Here is a 25,116-nt window from a genome sequence, read left to right as displayed (position 1 = left end):
ATACACGACACACTGTGTTTTAAATAACCTTTATGCTTCATTTCTCTTGTTTTAATCAGGATTTCACGTCATCTTTGCCACTCGACGCCTGACTCATCTGACCCTGTGTGCTTTCTGTCGCCTGCTGCTCTCACTTTTATTGAACTCACAGGTGCTTTCATTCTTTACATAATTACAAGACTTTGAGAAGGAGAATCCCCGGACTCTCTGTGTTTGACCCGAGATAATGAAGCAGTGATGAGATCACTGCACTGACTTCTCTTTTATTTCAGTTTAATGTTGTGGAGAAAATAACGAAGACGATCAAGTATTACAGCCTTGAGCGAGGCAACGTTTAAGTCAAAGAGAAACATGGAGCAAAGACACAGACCAGATCTTCAGATCAGACGAGGACCAACATTGAGACCTGGACGGTTCAAGGACAAACTCGGTTAGGCTGCATATTTCAAAATATCTCCACAAACACACAAAACGCTCACGGCGTCTTTAACAGAAGACAGAAGAACAAACCTCATCAGAGGGACAGTGAAAAGTGTTTCTCTGGTCTTTTCTCCTGGTGAAACCACAGCCTGGGCCACTATGAAGTAGCAGAGTTTTGTCTTTGTCTTTTAAATTTAGCTCTTGAAACTTTGTTCATTCATTCACTTTTTACCACTTTATTCTCCGCGAAAGGTCAGGTCAAACCCTGGAAAGGTCACCAGTTCATCACAGGTCAAACCACAGGCACAGAAAGGCCCTCGGTGAAGACTGGGTCACAAAGCCAGGTCTTTTTGCTGTAAGGCAACAGTGCTAGCCGCTCCTCCACCGTGTGACTCCAGCAGAACTCAATAGAATAATGATTTTTCTCCTGATTTGTGTGTGACTTCAGTCTAAGTGCGATCACTGCTTTGGTGTAAAATGAAAACCAGTCGACATGTTCATGTACAGTTGCTCTGCTTCTTTTTATTCACTTCTTATTTCTCCAATGTACAATAGATTTATTGGAAGATGGCAAAAAGACACAGAAATTCACAATTTAAGAAAAACAGGAGACAATTAAACATGAGTGAGAGAAACAGACACAGAGAGAGATTTAAGTTTAAAAACAGTTTGGGAATCGTTTGGTTTTACACTCGGATCATAAAATAACAGATGATCTCTGGTTTGGAACGTGTCACCAGGCTCTTTAAAGAATTCTCCTGCCTCTGAAGTTGATTCTGTGGATCAGTGAACTGACCCAAGCTGCCTTTTATCTGTTGTGGTTTACACGAAGTTTCATTTCCAGTGAGAGTTCAAAGACAACAAAGGAACAACATTCAGAACAAAAATAGATATCTATACACTGTCCTGTCCATGAGACGCGAGGAAGAATTGTTTTGTTTTTCCTCACTCAGCTCCTTTCTCACCACTTTTACACTAAAACTTTCTGTAAGAATACATTTATTATGTCTACAGCTGACACGACGCGGTCATCAGCGACTACAACTACAACTTCTACACGTCCTCACTGTGTGTGTGTGTGTGTTTCAGGATGGAACCAGAGGGTTTGGTCAGGTTTGGCAGGACAGTCTGGTCAATACATACATATATATATATAGATTTATTTATATAGATTTATTTATGTGTTCATCTACACTGATTTATTTACAAAGTCAGAACATCCACAGAGCTCCGTGACTCAGATGTTTGATGGACGCAGACACAGACGTGTGGAGCCGCTTCTTTAAAGAGGAGGCAACAGACGTTTCCTCTGAGGATAGGAATGATGACATCACACGTGTGACATCACAGAAAGATGAAACAATGAGGAATAATTCCCAGAGGTTTTTTAAAAAGGACATTTTAAATTTGAATGAATAAACTGGCTGCTGTGCTTTGTCTTTGCTTGCTTTAGTTAAACTCAATAAAAGGACAAACCTACTTTATTCAGTTAAATGGTGAACGTGTGAAATCCACTCAAAGACATGTGATTGAAGTTCAACGTCTGCATTTCTACATGTGTGTGTGTTGCGTGCTCTTTAAAGTTTCCACACTGTGAAATATGAAAATGAAAAATAGAAGTGAGGGAGAGTGAAGGAGGCCACGCCCTCCTCTGCTAACCCAGCACGACTGTAAAAACCACTGCACACTAAACTCATGTAGACTCATGTAGACTCATGTAGACTCATGTAGATTCATGCATTTACCCAAAACTCCAAACTATCACAAACTCCAGCAGTGATGGGAACAGACTGTAAAATACATATATTTATATTACTTGTGTCATGGTAGTTATTGCTATCACTGGATAATACCGTTTATCCACTGGAGGAATGACAGGGAAACAGAGACGACATGGAAAACACTGCGTTCTAATCGTCTACTTTACATTTCACTCATTCCTTCCGTGTGTACGTGTGAACATTGCTTTATACTTTTAGAATTTATAAGATTATCTTCACTTCCTGCACTCTGAAGCAGTCAGGTTTTTAAAAGGCTGATGATACTGACGAGCGAGACATGAACGGATGAAGGAGAAATGAAAACATCGAGCTGGAAACTTTAAAAACCACGCGCACGCACACACACGAGCACACAAGTAGCAGATCAACATAAAATAAAAAGGTGGTCGTTGAGCAGATTTACCACCAGTGTGACCACATAACTGCAAGTTTGTACATTTGCTAATTCATTTGAGCAACAAAAAAAAAAGGAAACACCAACTTCAACAAACGGAGAAGAGGAGGAGGCAGCAGTGATGATGATGATGATGATGATGATGAAGAAAGAAACACTGAGCAGGTGCAGAATGAGCTGGAAGAATAAACATCTACACACAAAACTAAAAGACATCTTTAAAAACCCTGTTTATATATATATTTAAATACAATTATTCTGTATATACACACACTGGAATATCTTAATAAATCTTAATGAATCAATCAATCCTAAAATGCAGAGAGAATAAATGACAATATTCTCTGTGGTTTAGAACACTTTAAAGACTGAGAGGGAGAGAGAGACAGACCGGCAGACAGGCAGACAGGCAGACAGACAGAGAGGAGACTGACTGACTGACAGATCTAAAGTGTTGCTACTGAGGCCTCAGTTATTACAGTAAAATGAAGGAAACAAACAAACAAATGAAGGCAGATGGGAGGACAGTGGGATGGAGATCAGCTCCCGGAAAAACCAGATTGTAGAGTTTGGACCGGCCGGTCAGGTGGAGCAGGAGGAGGATGTGAATCCGCTGGTGTCTGGGTATTCTGGTCTGTAAGAGACAGAGACACAGAGAGAGAGAGCGAGAGACAGGGAGGGAGAAAGAGGGAGAGAGAGAGGGAGAGGGAAGAGTCTGAAGCTGCAGTCGTTACTTCACATTGTCCTGACGCTGTTAAAGCAGCATCAGCATCGAGGAGGACGACTGTCGTGCCAGTGAGACTCGTCTGTGAGTGAAATAACCAGTGAACTGTGTCCAGAGAGTGTGTTTACTGTAGATACAGATGTTCCTCTCACCTGATGAGCAGCAGCAGCAGCAGCAGCAGCAGCAGCAGCAGCAGCAGCAGCAGCAGCATTCACAGCGTGACTCAGCCTCAGTCCTCTGCCGCCGTCATTCCCTTCACTGGATCCTTAACTCTCATCTGACAAACACAGCAGAGGAGTCAGTAAAACTGTTTCATCTCAGCACAATAACTGTTTTACATTTACATTTCGTCAAGTGTCTTCTTAACAAAACATTTCTTGAGAGAAATAAGAACAATTTCAACAATATTAAGCCTAAATTTACCGTTTACACTCGGACTGAAACAATTCATCGATGATTCATCGATGACTAAATGACTCGTCATCTGTGAGTGTTTTTAAGGAATTAAAGGAGGATTTTTCAGCTTCTTAAATGTGAATATTTTCTGGTTTTCTAATTATGGATTACTCCATGTATCGTGAAAACACATTCATCGATTATGAAAACAATGGTTAGTTGCAGCCGTCTATAAACACACAAAGAGGTATCACCGGCATCTGGAAGTGAAAAATATAGTAATTTAACAAATTCATCCTGTGTGCCGGACTGGACCCTCTGACGGGCCGGTCCTGACGGTCCAATCACACAGAAATCAAATCCTTAAATAAACCATAAATCCCCTGTGTGCTCCTCACCTCCTCCAGCTCCTCACGTGTCTGGTCCTCCTTACGGCGAATGTCGTCCATGCTCAACTCGATCCACTTGTCCATCCAACAGAAGAGCTGACGGTGGAAGTTAGTGAACAAACGCTTCTCTTGCTGCGGAGTAGGGGAGAGAGGAAAGGAGAGAGGAGAGAGGAGAGAGGAGAGAGGAGGGGAAGGATCAAGTCACTGTGGGTTTGGAGAAACTGGATTTTTAAGTGCCTCCACAGGAGGATGTGACATGTATATTATGAACATTATGAACAGTATGAATAGTGAGGTACCTTTTTCCCTAACTTTTAATACTTAACACGACCCCTGATATAAAGGTGTGTGTGTGTGTGTGTGTGTGTGTGTGTGTGTGTGTGTGACGAACCTTCTGAATGAAACTCTCCACTTTATTCTGAAGCCCGAACCACTTGAACTTGACAGTGACCAGTTTGTAGGCACACATGTGAGGCCAGGAGGTGTTAGGGAGCTCCTTCTGCAGGAACATCAACACAAACAAAATAAACATACACATATATATATATATATACACATATATATATGTGTATATATATATACACATATACATATATACAGTAGACTTAATGATTTCCATTCATATACATTTTGAAATCATTTACAATTGGAATTATTAGACTGTTGTGTATAAACTTGTTTACATACAAGACTTCAGTGCTTTTCAAACCTGTTGCCAAACAACAAAGCAATTAAATATTAAGATGTGTTCATTCTTTTGAAGATATATTATTATAAGACAGTGAGTGTGATCAGTAGCAGAGCGATGAAGATGAAGGTGTTCTTGCTGAAGGTCTCTCTTATTGTATTTCAATAAACTTCACCTTCCAGTCTGGTCGTAGAGGGCCTCGGCCTGTCTTCACTGACTTATATTTAGATGGATCCTCGTCCTCCTTAAAGTCCTGGACAGACCACATGAGGAGAAACCACATTAAAGCACGAGGATCGAGGATCGGGTCGACGAGAGAGAGAGAGAGGGAGAGAGAGAGAGAGAGGGAGAGAGAGAGAGAGAGAGAGAGAGAGAGTAATAATTATCCTGAGCAACATATTCACCTTGTGGTCCACTTGGCTCCTGTCTGCAATATCAATATAGACGACCTCCACCTTCTTCCAAGTCTCTGCATCCAAACGATGAACCTGCAGCAGAAGCACAGAGTTCAGATCACACACATGACGACACACATTTCTCTGACCATCACAGTTACTGTAAAACTATCACAAATGAACTACTACTGCTACTACTGTGGGTGGAGTGGAGTGGCTCAGTGGTTAAGACCACTACCGGTACCCTGTGTGCGAAAGACATCTTGGTCGCAAGTTCGATTCCACCCCTGGCTGATTGTACTCGATTGCATTGTAAGTCGCTTTGGATAAAAGCGTCTGCTAAATGTAATGTACTGTACGCAGCTCACACACACACACACACACATACACCTTCTTTGCTAATTACATTCTGTTGTAATCACATTTTCAAGTTGTCCCATGTCAGGTTTGTGCCACGTCTCGATCTTGATCATGAAGTTGTCTTTCATAAACTCATTCTGCAGAGAAGAGAGAGAGAGGGGACAGTGAGGGACAAACAAAGACAACATCGCTGCTTCTGCTGCTGATAAACACACAGTGTCAGTGTGACGTGCACGGACAAACACATGCATGCACGCCGAGAGTAATGGTGTCTGACTGTCCCTGCTGCTGCTGCTGCTGCTGATGCTGCTGCTGCTGACGATGCTGCTGATGAAATGGATCAAATGTCTTTCTCAACTTTCCCGTTAATGTCGTGCCTCAGTGTGAATCAGTGTGAGTGTGGTTTGTGTACACGTTCACACGGATGATTGATGCATATGTACAACAGAAAAATGTACTTACAGTGAGAACTGCAGAGCCACATGAAAGACGTGCGGAGGAGCAAACAAAGAAAGAAGTATTTATCAGTGAGAGGAGCACGAGCGTGGTCAGGCCGTGCCTTTGAATACCCTCTGGTGCTTGTATAACAGATGGCTTTCAGGAAGCTGTGTGTGTGTGTGTCTGTGTCTGTGTGTGTGTGTGTGTGTGTGTGTGTGTGTCTGTGTGTGTGTGTGTGTGTGTGTGTGTGAGAGAGAGAGAAAGAGAGTGTGTAAAGCTCAAGTGATTGCATGACTCTCCTCACTGGACACACAATAAATTATTCAGCTCCTCCTCCCTTGAAGGTGAGAGAGATCCAGACAAAGAGGGAGAGAGAGAACACTTCAGCATCAGCACTGTGTCCTTAAAGGTGTTTGTGTCACTTTGTTTAGCATTAACGTGACACAGTGATATTCATGGAATCATTTCCTACTAAAATCAATCATATTAACACTCACTCACTCACAGAGCTGATAATACACAACGTGCTTTTTCACTTATTATTATGGGAACTGGAAAATAACTGTGACATGATTTTTACCACGAAACAAACATCTATTATTTTGTGTGTGTGTGTGTGTGTGCGTATTACCTGTGCAACAGTACGGGTATGCGTTCCAGGCTTTCTCGTGAATACTGAGAGCAGAAGACGGAGCCAAAATTCTGATGTATGTCGGCACTTTACTGGACAACAGGAGAGTGAATAAGAAGAAACCAGGTTCAAGTTTAATCACTGCACATGTCATGATGTCACTATATTTTAACCTGGACATAAAAGGTATTTTAATAGAAAAAAAAAACATTAATCTAGATAAATAATCTAAATAATCTAAATAATCTAGACCGTTTTATCATTATCATGCAAGTCAGTGTTTTAAGCTTTAAACAGAAGCTAACCTGCTTCTGTTTAAAGCTTAAAACACTGACTTGCTGCTGCTGCTACAATCATTCTGTAAAGTCAAATATTACTTATCTCATCTACACACAAGTACAGTGTCAATCTTTTCATGCAACATGTACCACATAGTTCCCAAATGAATCCTTAAAAAGAACCTGTCATTTCATAGCTTTCTAACGCACATAAAGAGAAACAGGAAGACGATTCTTGCTTTTCCACGACACAGTTCTGGCACCGGAGACTTTTTTTAGTCGCTGCTCTGGAAAGAGACGCTAATCTCCAACATACAGCAGTGAGGTGTGGTGTATTTAGGGGAATAAAGTGCTTACCTGTGCAAATGGTAAATTTTGTGTGTGTACTGTCCTTTCTCTCCCTCTTTCTCATAGGGCTCGTTCTTTAGCACCTCCACTCCTTCTCCTCCACCCGTCTCATTCTTACTGGCCTCTGCCACAGAGTACAGCTGACCCACCTGATACTGAGGAGAAGACAAAAGAAACACAACTGTGTGTTATTGTGTTATGTCTTCACAACCTCTGCTCCAGTGTTCATGTGAGCGTTTAAACACAGGACAATGGCTGCTTTCATTTCTAAATCACCTCTAATCCACCGTGTGCCCTTTAGACAAAGGAGAACCAGAGCACAGACACACTTAACATCGTTAACATGAAACAAGAGATTACAATTATGATTCTTCAAGTCTTTCAAAATCATGATGTAAAACCAAACCATGAGAACGTCAAAGACAAACTGTTTATACAAAAAATGAAACAATGAATGTATCCTGTCTCTCCTGACAATAACCGACTTAACTTACTGTCACTCTAACCACAATTATAAACTCATTTGTGGACAAATTGATACCCAGAATAACCACGCGTGCTCCTGATGCATCAGTTAAAGTTATATTTGCCGTTAATCAGCTGATTAGATGAGACGATAATACGAAGATAACTCCACCTTGCCTGGTGTGGGGTGACTGCGTGTAGATTTAACAGCTGGAAGAATGTCACTCAACAATAACAGCATTTCTATTCCAATCTAATCAAGGACAGATCAAATGTTTGGTGTTTGTGTCAAACATGAAAGAGTAATAAAGTTTGTAAATCACGTATCGAACTGATATAATAATTATCCTTTCATTCTTTTTCCTGCATCGTCATGTGACATTTCTGCAGGGAATCACCTCCATCATGTTTTAGAAGAAACACAGAAGTGGATTGTTTATATACAGTACGTGTCATGGCTGAGTCTGAGGTGACACGGATTAATATCTTAAAAATATAACACAGAAAATTTAAGTTGACTCCAAAATGATGCAGATGTGACAAGAAAAGTAAACTAGACTGGAAATGAGGAAAACAGGGGACATGAAAATAAAAGGACAAGGTCAGAGGACGAAGACTTTGCCGACCCAGAAAACATCTTAATATGACAGATGTTTAATATCAGATCAGATCAGATCATCATATCCAGGTCGTTTCAAACTTACCTCATCCACAGAGATGGGAAGAATCACTCGACTGAAAGAAAGAAGGAAAAAAGAAGGAAAAAATGAAGAAAGTTACTCCAAAACATCACAAAGCAACAACTGACCCTAAAACTCTGCTTCTATTCTCCACTCGACGCCTACAATAGACACTTCTCATGAACACTTGTGTAAAACTATTGTTCATATTCATACATGTTATTTAAAACTTAAATATAAACTGCATTCAAACACAATCTTTATGCATGTAAGGTTTTAGAAGAGAATTCTACTGCTGATAAAAGTGACTTATTAAAAGGTTAAACAGGAGCTGACGATCATGCACTGATGGTGGCGACTGAACACGGCTCTCTGTAACTGTGTAACTCTGTAACTGTGTAACTGTAACTGTAACTGTGTAACTGTGTAACTGTAACTCTGTAACTGTAACTGTGTAACTGTGCAACTGTGTAACTGTAACTGTGTAACTGTAACTGTAACTGTGTAACTGTAACTGTGTAACTGTGTAACTGTGTAATGGTGTCCAACATAAAAACACTTCAGTTCACAAGCTAAGAATTTCACACAAAGCAAAGTGTGAACTTTGGCAGATGATCCTGTGTTCACTGTAAAACTAGGAAAATAAAGACGCAGAGATGACAGTAAACTGTAAAATCCCTGTTTCTACTTGTTTTAGGGATAAAAACAATCAAATATATGTTTTATAAGCATAAAGGGAAACTTTGTCTGCTGCTGCTGACTTCATTATGCACCAGGAAGCTTTTCACAGCTGATTTTTACTTCTTGAATTATTTCAAATGTTTCTGCACGTTAACACCTCCTAGTAGGTGGAGACTCAGTATGCATTTAGCACGTTGTTGCTGCACTGGATATAAACGAGCTCACACAATGTGCTCGTTTATATCGATAACGCTGTATTTTTACTCTTTGTTAACATCATTTCTTTGTCACACACTCTGTTTTAATCCCTGTGTTTCCTCAGAGGAGCAAAAACATTGTCACACAATGACACAACGATGGCATCCATATGAAGACAAACAATGATAATGATGGTCTTTATGCATAATATACTCATTTATCTGAACACTGAAGTCTGTGTGACATAAATGTGATCATTACAAGTTCAGTTTTTGTTTACCGGCCATTAAGTGTGTGAGTGTATATTACTTATAACACATCTGAGAAACTAAAAACTAAACTGTATATAAAGTCAATTAAAACATATTTCATCAATTTGCAACACTGATATGAATCAAAATTGGTGAGAAAAAAAACTACTACTCTTGACTTTACTTACAGGAGCTATTAATGTGTCTAATATATTATTTAAAATGTTCATATTAGTGTCATTTAGTATAGGGAAACATTTTTATTAGTGTAAAAGTAAAACAAGGACTCCTTGTGTAAAACTCCTCAGTCTCCAGTGTCTTTGTGTTGCTTCAGGAAACACACACTCCTCTTATTAACGTTCAGGAAAGAGTGGAGTTTTTTTAGGTCAGTGGTTCAGGTGAACAGAAGAGTCTGGACTAGAGTCAGGGGGACAGGGATCACTTCACTCTCTCTTGGTTATCTGGGCCTGTGTGTGTGTGTGTGTGTGTGAGTGTGCAGTGCATTCAGTATTTAATCATGAATGATTTAATTAATTTCCAGGCAGAGTGCAGAAGTCCAGATTCTTCCTAATCACTTCAGCTCTTTAGCCAACGCCATCACTCTGACCCTAAGCTGTTTAAGTGGTGAGCCACTCACTCACTCACTCACTCACTCACTCACTCACTCACTCACTCACTCACTCATTCATTCATTGATTAAAACACATGTGAAGTGAAATCAAGACAATAATCAATGTTGATAAATGTCTCCTCTCTTTAAATCAGACTCTGATCAGACAGATGTTATTTTTAGGTCGAGACGCTGACAGGACAAATGTGCACCATTTTCTTTTTAGACAAAGTCGACACCTGTGTACATACATATATGCAAGGGTATGAATATAAGTGTACATGTATACATACATGTACACTTATATGCAAGAGTATGTCTATAAGTGTACATGTATGTATATATGTGTACATATATACATACATGTATGCAAGAGTATGTATATAAACGTACATGTATGTATATATGTGTACATGTACACATATATGCAAGAGTTTGTCTATAAGTGTACATGTATGTATATATGTGTACATATATACATACATGTATGCAAGAGTATGTATATAAGTGTACATGTATGTATATATGTGTACATGTACACATATATGCAAGAGTATGTATATAAGTGTACATATATGTACTACTACTACTACTCCTGAGTAGAAACTGTGCTAAAGATCTGTGATGTATAAATAAGTTTAACTGATGATTTCTTTATCTCTGATGATAAAGAGCATGTTGTTCATGTGAAGGCCAGTGTCGTGACATGAGTGGAATTCTAACCAACACAGGCCTCGTGAGTCAAAGATCCTCTGCACAGAGAGAGCTCACACTTCCTCTGCCATCCTGTTCTCTCAGCTCAGCTGTTACCTGACAAAACAGCATCTTCTCCTTCTTCAGGCACCTGCCTCTCTCCTCTCTCCTCCCTCACCCCTCACCTCACCTCACCTCACACGGAGGTTCCTGTTCCTCAGGAGATAAACGCCACAATGCGCCATCACTCGTTTCACCTTCACCGCGAATCAATAACATGGCCACAGCGGCTTATATGTATGGATGCTCGCTCGCGCTTAAACACCGAGCAGCAGCAGCAGCAGAAACAACAAAATCAACTCCTGTCACGAATCTAACGTTAATCTAACGTTAATCTAACGTCAATCTAACGTTTAAACATCAGAGCAGAAAAAGACGAGCAGGAGAGAACCGTGATGACTGTGAAAGTCTACAGATGTTTCAATGGAGAGCTCGTGATCAACGATGTGAAGGACACAGCCCGAGTGTCTGCTGGTGTTACGACACGACTCGCTCCTCCACCATCTCGTTACATCCCGCGTGCACGCGCGTCCTCTCCAAGCAGAGGCGGTCACGTGCAACAACATCACTGGAGGTTTTCAAGTCGCGACTCGAATAATGTGATTTATATTATGTATGTATAAATATATATATATATATATATATACACACACACACACACACACACATGAGCAGCAACCACAGCCACTGATAAATAAGATAAATAAACAAACAACCTGACTGAACGATTAACAGTATCTGAGTATTTGTAAATGTCGCACTAATTATTCCACACATTAACACACACTAACACACACTAACACACATTAACACACACTAACACACATTAACATGTGGAGCATCTGCATCATAAGCGGCTGTGACGTAGTGCTCACGTATACACGCTCATATTTTCCGCAGCAGATTCATTTCCGGCTTGAAAACCTAGTGACGTGTTTATGACGCGCTGACGGACAGATGCGGTACACGTGCCCACATCTGCTCCGAAACAGGTGGACGCGTGCACGCGCAGAGTAGCGGCTCGGTGAGGAGAGCAGTGGGCGGTGTAACACCGGCGGCTGCCGGTGATGCAACTACAGACGCCGCCGTGAGAGAAGTGACCGTCACAGCGCAGTCCGTGAACGCCTCACAGCGACGATGGCGCGTCGTGAGCATTAAAGATGGTGACGGCGCGGAGTCAAACGGACACGGGACGTCGACATCAGCCCGGCCGCGCGACCGGAGACGCGTCCTGGCGACAATGGCAGCGCCGCGAGCCGAGCCGAACGGACGCGCATTCACCCTCCTCTTCCTCTCTGTCACTCACTCATCCATTCACTTACATTCACTCAGTCATTCACAGCGACTTACTATTCCTTTATGAGCATGTTGAGGCGGTGCAGTGTTTCTCCGTTACAGGTTCACAGAGGCAGAGTGTATCCGAGCAGCTCCCTTCTCCAACGGTCTTTTCCTCCTTATCCGTCCGCGAACGCCGAACCGACTCACGCATGCGCCGTGCACTTCCGGTGCAAATCGGTTTCATTTTTTTTACAACAAAACTTTATTTATGTGTTCACACGAATAAAATGAAATGGAATTTGTGTAAAACAAGAGACTTCCTGAAAAAACAGACACCTTTCATTATTACGGTGTTTTTGGACACAAATAAATAAACAATTAGACATTAAAATGAGAATTCTGGCTCTTTTTTTTACTCAGAATAATAACACATACATGGTTTAATTGTATTTAAGTTCTCAGCCTTGCAACAGGATACTACGTCACTTATAAAAATATAGATTAGTCATTAATAATAATGAGATATTAAGTCAGAATAATGAGATACTAAGTCATAATATTGAGATAATAAATTATAATAATACAATTATGATATTGTATCTCATTATCATGATTTATGAGATACTAAATGTCACATACTTATGACTTAAAATCTCATAATTATGAGATAGAAGTCATCATTTCGTGACATACAGTATAATATCATAAGCATGAGATATTATCTCAAAATGATGACTTAGTATTTCATAATTATGATGTCGTCCGGGCTTCCCTAGGATACAGAGTGAGCTTTTTATTGTTCAGTTAAAGAGAGCGCTTTGTCTTCTTTAATCTGAAGACAGTTCTTCCTGACATCAGCTGTGTGCTCCCTGGTGGAACTGCATGATGGACAAGTGTCTGCTTGTATATCTCATCATTAATCCTGACCCAATTCCCAACTCCATTTACAGAAAATGTGACCCAAAGCTTGCAGGGAAACCTCCACCGTGCCTCACTGTTCCCTGCAGACAACAACAAACAAACTGACTTCTACTAAAGCCAAATCTTTCATATTCTGACTCATCAGTCCAGAACACCTGCTGCTATTGTTCTTCATTCTTTCATGAAGACCACTTGTGGTCAGACAGGGGGGATCAGGATGAACCTGGTTTCTGCTTCTGAGCTGATGACAAAGATAAAAGCATGTTCAACAGAAGACAAAACATCACCTCACAGAATGAACTCGATATGTTTGAATTAGTTTGTATGTATGTTGCTGCTTCAGCTTCAGAATACATGTCCAACTCAGTAGCAGCTCCTTGTGGTGGAAAATACACATTACACTAACACTGACTGAAAACCACTGAATACTTTTAATATTCTGAAACAAGAAGAAACGATAGATGTGCTGGGGGTAGTTAGGAATATTCCAGACATCATCGAGTACCAGCATATAATGATGAATATTACACACGCAGGGCTTCATGCATGTGAACGAGTATCTTCTTTCATTCATCACTGACACTCGTCGACCCCCCACAGAGCACATGCACTGGTCACCAGTAACACAAGAGCACAAGAGGTCCAACTTTGACAAAAGAAATAAACAAAGAGAGGGAAAGGTGTCTTTTGTAATTGAGTAACCACTGACAGTTATCTGTTGTCTCTGTAGAGGTCAGGTGACCCAGTGTGTCACAGGTCAGAGTCTGGGATGACTCTGACCTGTGACCTGTTTCCCTTTTGCTCAGCGTCTTCTGTGATTTTATCCTCTCAGCGTTTTAGTCGTTGAGGGTGTGTGTCTTCTCTCCCCTCAGGCTTTTCTTTTCTTGTGAAAATAGCATCAAAGGTCTGAAGCAAGACACGTCACATGTTACATCACATGACCCTTCTGAGTAAGACCACATGAAGTGGTCAGAACATGTCATGGTCATCAAAAAAGCTTCCTCAGTAATCTTCAGTCAGTACAGAGGTGGGAACAGCCTGTCCTCACAGAACAATAAGCATCTTAATAGTACTCTCTGGGGCCCATTGTGGTGCCGCTGAAGGAGTGCTTCAGCAGCAGCAGCAGCAGCAGCAGCAGCTTCAGCAGCAGCAGCAGCAGCAGCAGCAGCAGCTTCAGCAGCTTCAGCAGCTTCAGCAGCAGCAGTAGCTTCAGCAGCAAACTCTACAAACCCCTGTCCCTCTGGCCCCTTGTGCTGTTGTGCTCTCAGATGACAGCTGCTGAGGTGTCAGGTGTAGTGACAGCCACAGTGTCGTGTCATGTGTCAGGTGAGCGGTGTGTGTGCAGACAGGCAGACAGACAGACAGACAGACAGACAGACAGAGAGATTGACCTGCAAAAACCAAACATGTAACGTGTGTGCACTGGAAACATCTGGCGTTTAAACACTGTTCAGAATGAGTCTGATTGTCACTGTTACTCAATGGAGTCGTCGTTAGTGTTTACATGAACACAGAGAGGGAGAAACTGCTGGTGTCCTGGTGATCACACAACATTTATAATATATATAATAATATATAGATATAAAATATATCACATATATATATATATATATATATATATAACAAATGCAGAGCAGTTAGTTTTGACAAGGCTAAGACCAGACATCCAATAATGAACCCAGGCTTCTAACACTGCCCTCTGCTGGTTAGTGGAAGAAAAACACAAAACAAAAAAAGTCAATATCAAATTGACTTTCAAATGAAAGTTCCAGTGCACACTGATACAGGACAATATTCTACATCACACACACAGAGAATTTCATTTTATGAAGCAGGAACAAACATTTGAAGAGACCAACACGTCTTTATTAACCTCCTGTCAAACAAATATCTCTTCACAAGGAGAGGAACGAAAAAGAAGAAAGAGCTCAATGCAAACATGACATACGTGTATTTCACCCCACAGTACAATTCAAATACAGCACGTCATGGAAATTATGAGGGAAAAAAATTAGTGTAAAAATAGAAAATAAATAGAGGTTTGAGGGAAGGAGGAGCTCCGTATTAAAGTAAGACTATTCCTCAACAGAGGCATCAGGAGAGAAGTGCTGAACTGAGCTGATTTACAGGGATTCAAGTGCATCATGAATATAAAATACTCACTTCTGACTATTGTTGGAGTTACTTCATGAATGATGTCTATAATGTTTCCATGTACTGTGAATGGTATGAATAAAATCTCCTGCTCCTTTAAATGAAGCTAAATTCAAAAGGAAACTCTGGTTCATTTAAAAAGGTGCAAAACAAACAAACAAAAAAAAGGTGAAATAAATAATCTAAGCATTTTGATTTGAGTAAAACAATTTCCAGTCTCCAGTCACATCAAACACTGACAAACACTCGTTTTATCACTGTAACAAGAATGAATCATCATAATCACAATTATCTTTTCTTTTCAGTAATAACAATCAACTCATCTTCTCTCCTCTGTTCCTCATCAATGCCTTTACATCCACATTCACCAAAGGAGAAGTCTCAATATAAAGAGCACCATGACATGTGTAATCAGAGAAGAACAACAAAACCTGGTCCTGGTGTGGACCTTTGTGGGCTCCTTCTCTGCCAGTGCACGACTCAGTGAGGTGAAGCTGCACTGACGCGTGTTCGCTCAGAGAGGACGAAGCAGAGAGACGACTCAGAGGATTTGGGGGGAGGCAGAGAGCTGATGTCTCCTTCCTTTCACAGTCTTTTCCTCTCTCGTCTTCTACTTTTCTCCTGGGCAAAAGAGTCCAATGGACCGGTTTCCGTGACAACCATGACACAAGCTTATCTTAGAGGGGAGATGGACGTGGCAGAGTGTGTCTGTGAGTGAGTGAGAGAGTGTGCAGTCGATGGATAAATGTGACACTTTAAACTCCACTTGTCCTTTTGTATTTGAGTGTAAATGTATCGTTGCATTGTCGTTGTTTTCTCAGGACAAAATAAATTCAGTTCATTCTTCGTTTCACGTTTCTTTAGACGAAGGCCTCGGCGTGGTCCGAGTCGTTGATCTTGATGTAGATCTTGACTTTATCTTCCTTCTGCTGTCGCTGCCTGTTGAGCGTGTGTCTGTAGTAGAGCAGGTAGACGGGCAGCAGGAAGCCCATCATGCTGAGGACAAGGAGTCCAACGTTCACCTGGAGGACGACACGAGCGTTAACTGTGCCCGAGTGTGTGTGTGTCTCTGTGTGTGTGTGTGTGTGTGTGTGCGTGTTCATACCCAGAGCGGGTCGCCCTCCAGAGGTCCCATCATAGCCAAGAACAGAGGCTGCTGCAGCAGAGCGAACACGGCGCTCACCAAAGACTGCATTCCTGTGAGACTGCCAAACTGAGAGGAAGGATACCTGGAGGAGGAGGAGGAGGAGGAGGAGGAGAGGGAGTCACATCTTATACTGTATATGAGTATATTCAAAAAAAGCTAAGATGAAGATGGTGTTTGTGAGACTTACACAGCGGCATAAAGACCACCGACAGCAGAGTGAATGAATCCTCTGACCACAGTGTGTAAGACAAACGAGACGATCTGAAACAGAAGACACAGATCATTATAGACCACAGGTGATGTTTCAGCTTCTTTCCAATCATTTCATTTTATATATTTTATTTTTTATGTGGCATCGATATGCAAATTAAATATTGTAGTAATGACTTTAAACTAACATGAATAACATGAATAAATGTCATTAATATAAATAAATTCAAAGTAGAAGAATTGCCACTGTAATGTTATTACAGTCCCACGTCTGTGTCCGCCTCTGTTTTTCAGTATTTATTTAGTTTACACTCTTTTCTGTATTTATCTGACTCATAAACTGTTTATCTAATTGGTTTTTCACATGTAATCATCTCTAGAGTTTACAGAAAATGTTATATCCAGCAACAATGCAACAATGCCTTGTTAGTGCCAGAGGTCAAAGTGGTTCAATGTCATAGAAAGGCAACAGTAACTCAAATAACCGCTCCACTCTCGGAGCAGATACAGTTTATTATAACATAGTAACTAAACAGGAGGGAATACACCAAATACACATAAAGTCATGAAGAGTAAAAGTCCTGAGTCTTAAGAAGTGAACAGCGATGATGTTCAACAGAACAATGTAAGTTCATCAGTAACTTTATCAGAAGGAAAATCCTTTTTAAAGGCCAGTAAAAGGCAGCGGATCACTCACCTGCAGGGGGAGGTTGGGAACGAGGGACGTGATACCAAATCCTACGAGGAGGAGGTTTGTGAGGACAAAAGCTCGCAGGGCATTGGTCACCTTCTGGGTTTTCTTGTCACGGCGCTTTTGCGTTCCCTCGATCCTGGTGAAGGAGGAGAGGTCATAGATGTTTCACAGGAAAGGATTATTTCTCGCTTCTGTTGACTTTCACGTCGTCTAAAAGACTCACTTGCTGAACGGTTCCTTTTCCTCTGTTCCATCATCACAGTCCTTCAGCTTCCAGTCCATGATCTGACCGATGACAGGAGTGGTCATCAGGCAGAGCAGCTGCAGCACGCCAAAGATGGAGGAGTACAGACTGACTGAGGGAAACACGGACAGACAGACATTCAAATCCTCGCACACATAACGTTAGAATAGAGAAGAGATGACTTCAGTCAAACTGAATTAAATGATTAGTCTAAACTGCTCAGTATGATGTCATTATGAGGTGGAATGTGACGAGTTAAGTCAGTTAATGAGTACGAGCTGTTCCTAAAGCTGAACGACAGCCTAATGTCACACAATGAAACCACACAGATGAGGGACAGTTAGAGTGTCATTACATAAACTACAGGGTAACTGTTGCCAGTGTGAGGGTTAATAATCTAATGTTTTTATTCATACCAAGTTCCATTCTCTCCACTGAAAATGAAACAGAAACCACGTCAGTCCTGATGCTTTGAAATCAGAGTGAATCAGAGTGTCAGCAGTCTGTCTGGTCTGGGTTACCTGTGTTCAGGTCTCCATCACTGAGCGACTCCAGGACGCTGTTCATGGCTCCCATGTAGAACAGGAGGCGGAGCTGAGTGACAGACATGGTCACCAGGCTGAGCAGGAAGATGGGGCTGATGATGCTCTGCAGGAACGTCTGGGCTGCAACGGAGCAAAGGAAACGTGAGTGATGTGTAACTGAAGGAGGAGGAGGAGGAGGAGGAGGAGGAGGAGGTGACTGAATGAACACAACTCTGCTCTCTTACACTCCACTTTTGGTTTACAGTCCATCTCCAGGTCCATGGTGGAGAGGCAGATCTTGTTTCCATCTTTAACGGCGAGCTCCTTCTGCGTGAGGCTGCTGCCCACGCTGAGGCGACGCCCCACAGTGGTCACCTGGCGGTAGAACTGCTTCCCTGTGATTTTGTGGTCAAAGCCCAGCCAGCTGAACTTGATCTTCACACTGAGTGCAGGTGTGGAGTGAAGAGGAGGAGGACAGAGGAGAGGAAACAGCGAACATTAGAAACTAACACTGGTGACGAGCCTTAATGTGAAACAGTCAGTTTTTTGCTGAACAAGCCAATAAAAGTATGATGAGTTCAGTGATGAGTTCAGTGATGAGTGTGCACATGGACTTTAACCTTTAACTGCACAATATTTCACATATTACATGATTATTGGTAAAATAGTGTCAGTGCTGACGGCTCTTAGTCGACTTGTCCAACGTTTTTTTCTTCTACTTGAACTTCAACTAGAGCTGAAACAATTAATCGATTATTAAATGAATCGTCAAACTATTTTGATCATCGATTCATCGGCTTCAAAGCTTCTTTTCATGACTTAAAACAAGATTTCTGATTGTTTCAGCTTCTTAAATGTTAATGTTTTCTGGGTTTGACAAAAAACGATGAACATTTTTTGGCATTTTATGGAACCAAACGATTACTTGATTAATCAAGAAAATAATGGTTAGTTGCATTATAAAATCCACTGTGTCAGTGTGGTACTGACGTGTAGTCCATGTCCTCTGGTCCAGGGAACGGCTCCAGCGGCCAGTTGAAGAAGCAGTTGAGGAAGACGAGTCCTGCGCAGGCGGCCCACACCACCAGGATAGTGATGAAAGGGATTCCAAGATCATAGATCACCTGTGCACAGGTGTGAGTCATAAATATCATACAACAGAACCCAATATAAGTGCGTCTGGATCCATAACACACAGAGCAGACATGTGTGTGTGTGTCAGTGATTATTACCTTGACACCAGGGAAGGTGACGGCAGAGGAGGCGTAAGAGCCAATCATCAGAGCGATAAAGGTGGAGCGCAGGTCCCCAAACATACTGGGCAGCTAAAAACCACAAAGAACGGTTAACTGTTAATAGTCGTCACAACTCAACAAGTGAAGGAATAGAAGTAAGTCTAAGTGTGTAAGTGTGAGTATAAAGCCTGGATCAGGATCTCAGCTGCTCTGTCGCTGCTCTGAGGTCAGAGAGAGAGACGGGGGGACACTCGGGGAACCGGGGTCAGAGTGGACAGTGGGAAGCAATTAGTTTCAAAGAACATCAGGGAAAACAAAACAGCAACAGCGTGATATGGAACTCCAGGAAAAGCAATATGACACAGCTGCACTGATGCAGTACATACAGTACAAACTATACAGCTGAAACAATCAGCCAGGGCGGCTGAGGTGATGGAGAGGAAACATTTAACACACTGTAAGAGACGGGAGAGTGAGCAAAAAAACACGCACTTATACAAACTGTTCGGTTTTCAAATGACTAAACAACAAAGTCCTGAGTTTAAGAGGTTTGTGTTTGTGTTTGAGGAACAGTGACACACACAGCTACACACAAAATGATTTTAAAGAAAGAAAAGAAAGTGCTTTCTAATACTTACAGGTCATTTAGCAACTGTAGGACAAACCTGTGTGACCTTTGTCAGGGAGCCAGTGAAGGCCAATGGAGTGTTGCAAATGAATAAATGGTCTAAGGTCTGAGTCATCATCAAAGAGTCAAGGAGCAATACACAGTCTAATTATTAACCCGACATCCAGGCGTTCAGATACAGCACGGCAGGTTGTGAAAGACGTGGACATGAGGAGGAAAACATGTTTTCTTCTTCCTGTGACCTTCAGCCCTAAATCAAGGTTTAACTGCATCACTGACACTAATGAGAGATTTACACCCACACAACAAAAAGCACATGTCGCCTGTGGTGGAGTAGAAATGTAGTGTTTTATTGAGGAATGTCGTGGCGCAGAGCCCAGCATCACCATGGCTCAGCCCGGGACCGCTGGGTTTGTCACCGTGATGGCGTAACGGGAGGATAAAGGCAGGAGGAGGAGGAGGAGGAGGAGGAGGAGGAGGAGGAATGGTGAGGAACTGACCCTCTCAACTCTCTAAATCCTCACTTGTTTTTCTGTCAGTGTGTTTGGTTACACGTCACACAATGTGTGATAATACAGATATAAGGAGTCAATATTTGTCCAGTTTCTGGAAAGATCCATTTTTAAATGACTCACTTATTAGATTAGATTATATAATAAACTAGATTATACCTGGACAGAAGGAAATATGGATAAACTGCCACTCAGTCAGTGTTCTGTGGATGATGTGCTGTATCTGCCGGGTTTTTCTTGTGGAAACACAAACTACATTCCCTGTGAACACTAAGCCACAGCATGTGGAAGTAGCTCACTGTTACTGCATTAATTAGCATGATGATCAGTAACTCTCTGTGCTGTGACGCAGTAATTACTGCAGTGGTAAGTGATTTTTCAAGCATTGTGGTGGTTCTGTTCCTCATCTTCACTCTCCATACGAGTCTGTGCTTCCTGTTTTCAAGAGCTGAGCTCACTTGTCGACAAGAAGACAGCGCGCAGTGTGTGTGTGTGTGTGTGTGTGTGGGGGGGGGGGTAACCTAAACCCAGCCCAGCAAACTATTACAGCAGCACATACGAGGACAGGAAATACACATCTGAACAAACACTGTGTGGCAGGTGCAGCGAGAATTCAGAGCATGCACACACACACACACACACACACACAGACACTTACTGTGAGGGAGGTGAAGGTCATGCACATGCCGCCGAAGCCATTGAAAGTCAGGGCGAGGAAGATGAGGACAGAGAGTTCTGTAAATGACACACATCAGGTCAGGAGTGTGTCCAGAAACAAACTACTGTAAATACAGAATGTGTTTCTTTGAGCTCACTCACCGTTGGGATTGTAAGCTCCGTACGCGATGAGCAGGCAGGACAATCCGAAGCACGTGCTGAAAACACATGAAACATCAAATGTTTTCAGTGACAACTGCAGAATAACTAAATCTGCCCCTCTGTCTGCGTCTTAAAGGTGTTAAAGTGTTAAAGTGTTAAAGCTGTCACTAAAGTCACACGTCCACAGCCCAGAAGCATCAGACCATCTGAAGTCATTACTGCTGCACACTTATTTGTGAATGAGACAGTGATGTTTGGTTGTTTTGCTGTCCTGAGAGGACATTCACACCACATTCATAGACAAAGAGTGACAATAAATGATGTTGTATGTAACATGTTTATGGAATAGCATGTCACCTGATTAATTAGAATCAGATTTTTGGGAAAAGTTGATAACCTTAGAATAAAGCTTTTCTATTGACGTTAGACTCTGTCCTTGTGTGTTTGCGTTTTGAAGACGCTGACCTCACAAACGAGGACAAATGGCTCAAATGGCATAAACCAGCTGAGAAGAAGAAGGAAATGAGAGGAACGAGAGAATTGTGAAATACTGTGTGAGTGTTTGTTGTCCATTCTTACACACTGGACATTTGAAGCTAGAACACAGAGAACGTGGACTCTTCTTGTTTGCATACCTGCCCAGCAGTCGTAGCTTGCGAGGCCCATATTTATCCATGACGATCCCCAGAGGCAGCGTGATGGCCGACAGCAGGAAGGAGCCCACTGTGAACGCCAGGTTCAGCATCTCGTCTTGTTCCTTACAGATGAGCCAGCCGTTCATCCTCAGGGGTCCGTCCGCGGGGACGAGGGGCCTCATCTCCACGCCGTCCCCCAGACCGGCCGCGGCAGCCTCGTCCTCGTAATAGTCAGCGTACTCATCGGGGGTCGGCGTCGGCTCGGGCAGCGTCAGATTATAGCTCGAGCTGTTGCCTGAAAAAAAAGATGTGAGTGTGGTCATTAAAAGTCAAAGTCCTGAAACATTGTTGCGTCACGTAGAGTGACTTTAGTGCAGAGGGAAACATGGCTTCATGTTGGACTGATGACATTCAAAGGTGTTGCATCCACATGAAACTGGCAGAGAATGTCTGGATCAGATATCAGAATAACAAACATCTGTCCTGTAAAGCTTCAGCAAGCACAGGTAACATTGTAAAGTGAGATGTCCACGACCACCGTCATGTGACCAGGACACGAGTGAAGGCTGCAAATGTCTGTCATGCATTTAAAACATCGAGCTAGAACTCGTCACTTATGCACTGAACACTTGCAGAGTGACGTGTATTTAAAAAACAACAACACAGAAAACACATCCGGAGCAGAAGCAAAACACACAGAGACAAACGTTGATCCTGACAGATCTCCTCTTATTAGTCCAACGCCACAGATAAAAAGTGAGAAGCTGATACTCGCAATAAATGTTTGATTATCATCACGGACCGGTGGAGAGACGATAAAAAGAAAAGAAGTCCAGAAGTTTATGGCAGACCAAAGTGAGCAGCAGTTTGTAGTTGGATTACATCAGGAAACACTGTCATAGACTTTGTTACTCAGACAAATGTTACTTGTAAAATGTAAAAATTTAAATAATATTTGGTGTTTTTGGGCTTGTGCTGCAAAACTAAAAGGTTGTGAAAGACTTGATTGATTGATTGGCATCTACCTCATCAGTCACATTATGTGATAATGCAGTCTAAAAGTGTGTGTGTTTGTGGGGAACTCTTAAATAAAACAGACAATATAAAGTCATGTGCAGCTTGTAGGATAAGCAGCAGCAGCAGCAGCAGCAGCAGCAGCAGCAGCAGAAAGGTACAAATGTAATAAAAGATTCTAAATAAAAACATGACTTTAGTTTGATGCTGAAGATGAGTGATTGCTGCCTCGGCTAAATACGCGGCTTATCAAAGTTCATCTGTGCCCTCTGTGAACTCTGACCTTCCAATATAAAATCAAGCTCTGAACATTAAAGTCATATCTGCTGCACGTGCACAAGTTTCCGATCGTTATCTCACGCTCCACCTTTGTGTTGTTACTGTTTTCTACTGTTCATCACTTCACTATCAGTCGTCTCCTCCTCCGAGCTCTTTATCTGTGGACTTCACTCTTCCATATTAGCAGCAATAAAACACCGCGGCATGTCATATCAGTCAAGTGTCTAAAAAAAGCTGAGCTGGTGCTGCAGTCACATCGAGATAAGACGGTGGTGGTGGTGGAGCTGCGTGAGGTCACCTACGCTTGTGGATGCTCAGCAGTAACTACTGTGTCCTGTATGTGAGTCACTGGAGGCCTAATGTTCCAGCTGGATACACACATTATTAGTGAGGTAAAGTCAGGAGGTTTATGAGGCGGCACATAATGAGACAGAGAAAGATTCTTTTACTCTTTAACTCAACCTACAAACCTCCTCTCCTCTAGTTTAATCTCCAGGGTCCTTAAAATACAAGTGATTCCCTTTCACAGGACACTCCTGTTCTTCTAGGAGAGAAAAGGAGGTGTGGAGTTACAGCTTTTAAATAAAAGTCAAGATGCAGCTTACTGACTCATGCATTTGCATTTCAAGACAATCAAGACTTTTCCTGATCATTTGCATTATTATAATGAAAGACTGTGAGACTCACCTTCCTCGTTGCACATGTAAGAGTAGAAGCCCTCTGACTTGAGCATGATGAGGAGCGAGCCCCATCCCAGCAGCACCGCAGAGAACAGCAGATTCTCGATAATCGCAGTCACTGCCATCCACCAGCGCCTGGCGAAGGCTGAGGCCAGGGTCGGAGCCATGGCTGAGGACAGAGGAGACGAGGAGCTGGAGGAGGTGGAAGAAGAGCGGGGAGAGAGAGAGAGACAGACAGAGAGGGAGAGCAGCAGAGAGGGGAGAGAAGTGGAGCTGTGCAGAGAGCCTCCCTGACTGACACTCAGGATGGAGGATCACTGATCACTTATCTGTGAAGAGGAAGGGGGAGGTTCCAAAGTTAGCCTATCACTGATGTCACTGCAGGACAGGAGTTCTTCTAAGATCACAAGATTAAAAACAACTTTTGACCAAACTGTAACTTGATGTAAAGTATGAAATAAAGTATCAGTTAAATGTGTTTTCTTGGTTGATTGAATTTCCCCTTTTCTAATAAACACAGGAACAATGAGTGGTGAATGATTAACTCGGTTATTACATCAGTCAGCTCTGACAGAGAAGTGAAACAGCATCCACGGCTCTACGGTGCTGTCACAGTCACAGAACTGGCTCAAACTGGACTCAGAGAGAAATATGGGGGTCCCTCACTGCTCCCTCACTGCTCCCTCACCCCCAGGCCCCTCGGTCTCTACCTCCTCTTTTCCTACACGGCCCCTAATAAATGTTCTCTGCAGCTCATTCAACCGCAATTATCCTCTGCAATTATTGTGCTGCTTTGAAAAAACACTAAGGGGGAGCCAGACAGACAATAAACAAATTAGCAGCTCACACAAAAACAGCTTCTCTCTCTGTGTAGCAGTGTAGAGCACTCACACACAAACCTGGAGCTCAGACAACTCAGTAAACCTCATGAAAAATACATGAAATATTAGGAATATTTGTTGCTTTTCGTTAAGTTTAATAATCTGTGTGTGTTACCTCTGCAGCGTCCAGCTTCTCCCTCTCTGGTCACTTTTAATCTGTAACAAACCAGGTTTATATACACAGCGACTGTATTCACACGGCGCCCCCTGCTGACAACAAACATGTACAGACGTCTGTTTAGTTTGGTTTTTATCAAAGTCACTTTTAAATCTCTTCTTAAAACTCATTTTTAAAGACTTGCTTTTATGTGATGCCTTCCTGTTATCCTTTTATTTATCTCTTTTTATCCAGAGTGTCAACCAGTGTTTATCCTTTCATCA

At 42.1% G+C, this 25,116-nt stretch overlaps 2 protein-coding genes across 4 annotated transcripts; both read right to left on the bottom strand.

The window, feature by feature from the left end:
* Positions 1 to 922: 922 nt before the first annotated feature.
* Positions 923 to 12,357, bottom strand: pitpnab (phosphatidylinositol transfer protein, alpha b). 2 transcript variants are annotated; one of them, XM_058628061.1, is made up of 12 exons: positions 12,231 to 12,357; positions 8,412 to 8,442; positions 7,252 to 7,397; positions 6,617 to 6,708; positions 6,010 to 6,017; positions 5,610 to 5,684; positions 5,197 to 5,280; positions 4,968 to 5,045; positions 4,496 to 4,603; positions 4,114 to 4,236; positions 3,472 to 3,596; positions 923 to 3,229 (listed from the first exon to the last, which is right to left on the bottom strand). In XM_058628061.1, exons 1-11 carry the CDS (start codon positions 12,245 to 12,247, stop codon positions 3,549 to 3,551), a joined length of 810 nt encoding a protein of 269 aa, XP_058484044.1. In that variant the 5' UTR covers positions 12,248 to 12,357; the 3' UTR covers positions 923 to 3,229; positions 3,472 to 3,548. The 2 variants fall into 2 exon arrangements, with proteins under 2 accessions (XP_058484044.1, XP_058484043.1); XM_058628060.1 differs by lacking the exons at positions 6,010 to 6,017; positions 12,231 to 12,357.
* A 2,566-nt stretch (positions 12,358 to 14,923) lies between these two features.
* slc43a2b (solute carrier family 43 member 2b) lies at positions 14,924 to 24,978 on the bottom strand. Of its 2 annotated transcripts, XM_058628146.1 has the most exons (15): positions 24,851 to 24,978; positions 23,862 to 24,183; positions 21,882 to 22,176; positions 21,247 to 21,302; positions 21,086 to 21,162; positions 19,285 to 19,377; positions 19,043 to 19,176; positions 18,298 to 18,494; positions 18,050 to 18,193; positions 17,945 to 17,962; positions 17,508 to 17,640; positions 17,288 to 17,420; positions 16,568 to 16,641; positions 16,339 to 16,462; positions 14,924 to 16,255 (listed from the first exon to the last, which is right to left on the bottom strand). In XM_058628146.1, the coding sequence occupies exons 2-15, from the start codon at positions 24,019 to 24,021 to the stop codon at positions 16,094 to 16,096; spliced, it is 1,800 nt and encodes a 599-aa protein (XP_058484129.1). In that variant the 5' UTR covers positions 24,022 to 24,183; positions 24,851 to 24,978; the 3' UTR covers positions 14,924 to 16,093. The 2 variants fall into 2 exon arrangements, with proteins under 2 accessions (XP_058484129.1, XP_058484130.1); XM_058628147.1 differs by lacking the exon at positions 17,945 to 17,962 and having other exon boundaries at positions 24,851 to 24,975.
* Positions 24,979 to 25,116: the final 138 nt, after the last annotated feature.

This window comes from Solea solea, chromosome 4, assembly GCF_958295425.1.
Source record: "Solea solea chromosome 4, fSolSol10.1, whole genome shotgun sequence".
NCBI classification, from domain to species: domain Eukaryota; kingdom Metazoa; phylum Chordata; class Actinopteri; order Pleuronectiformes; family Soleidae; genus Solea; species Solea solea.
The sequence above is the reverse complement of the archived record's forward strand: the minus strand, read 5'-3'. Positions and strand labels throughout refer to the sequence as shown.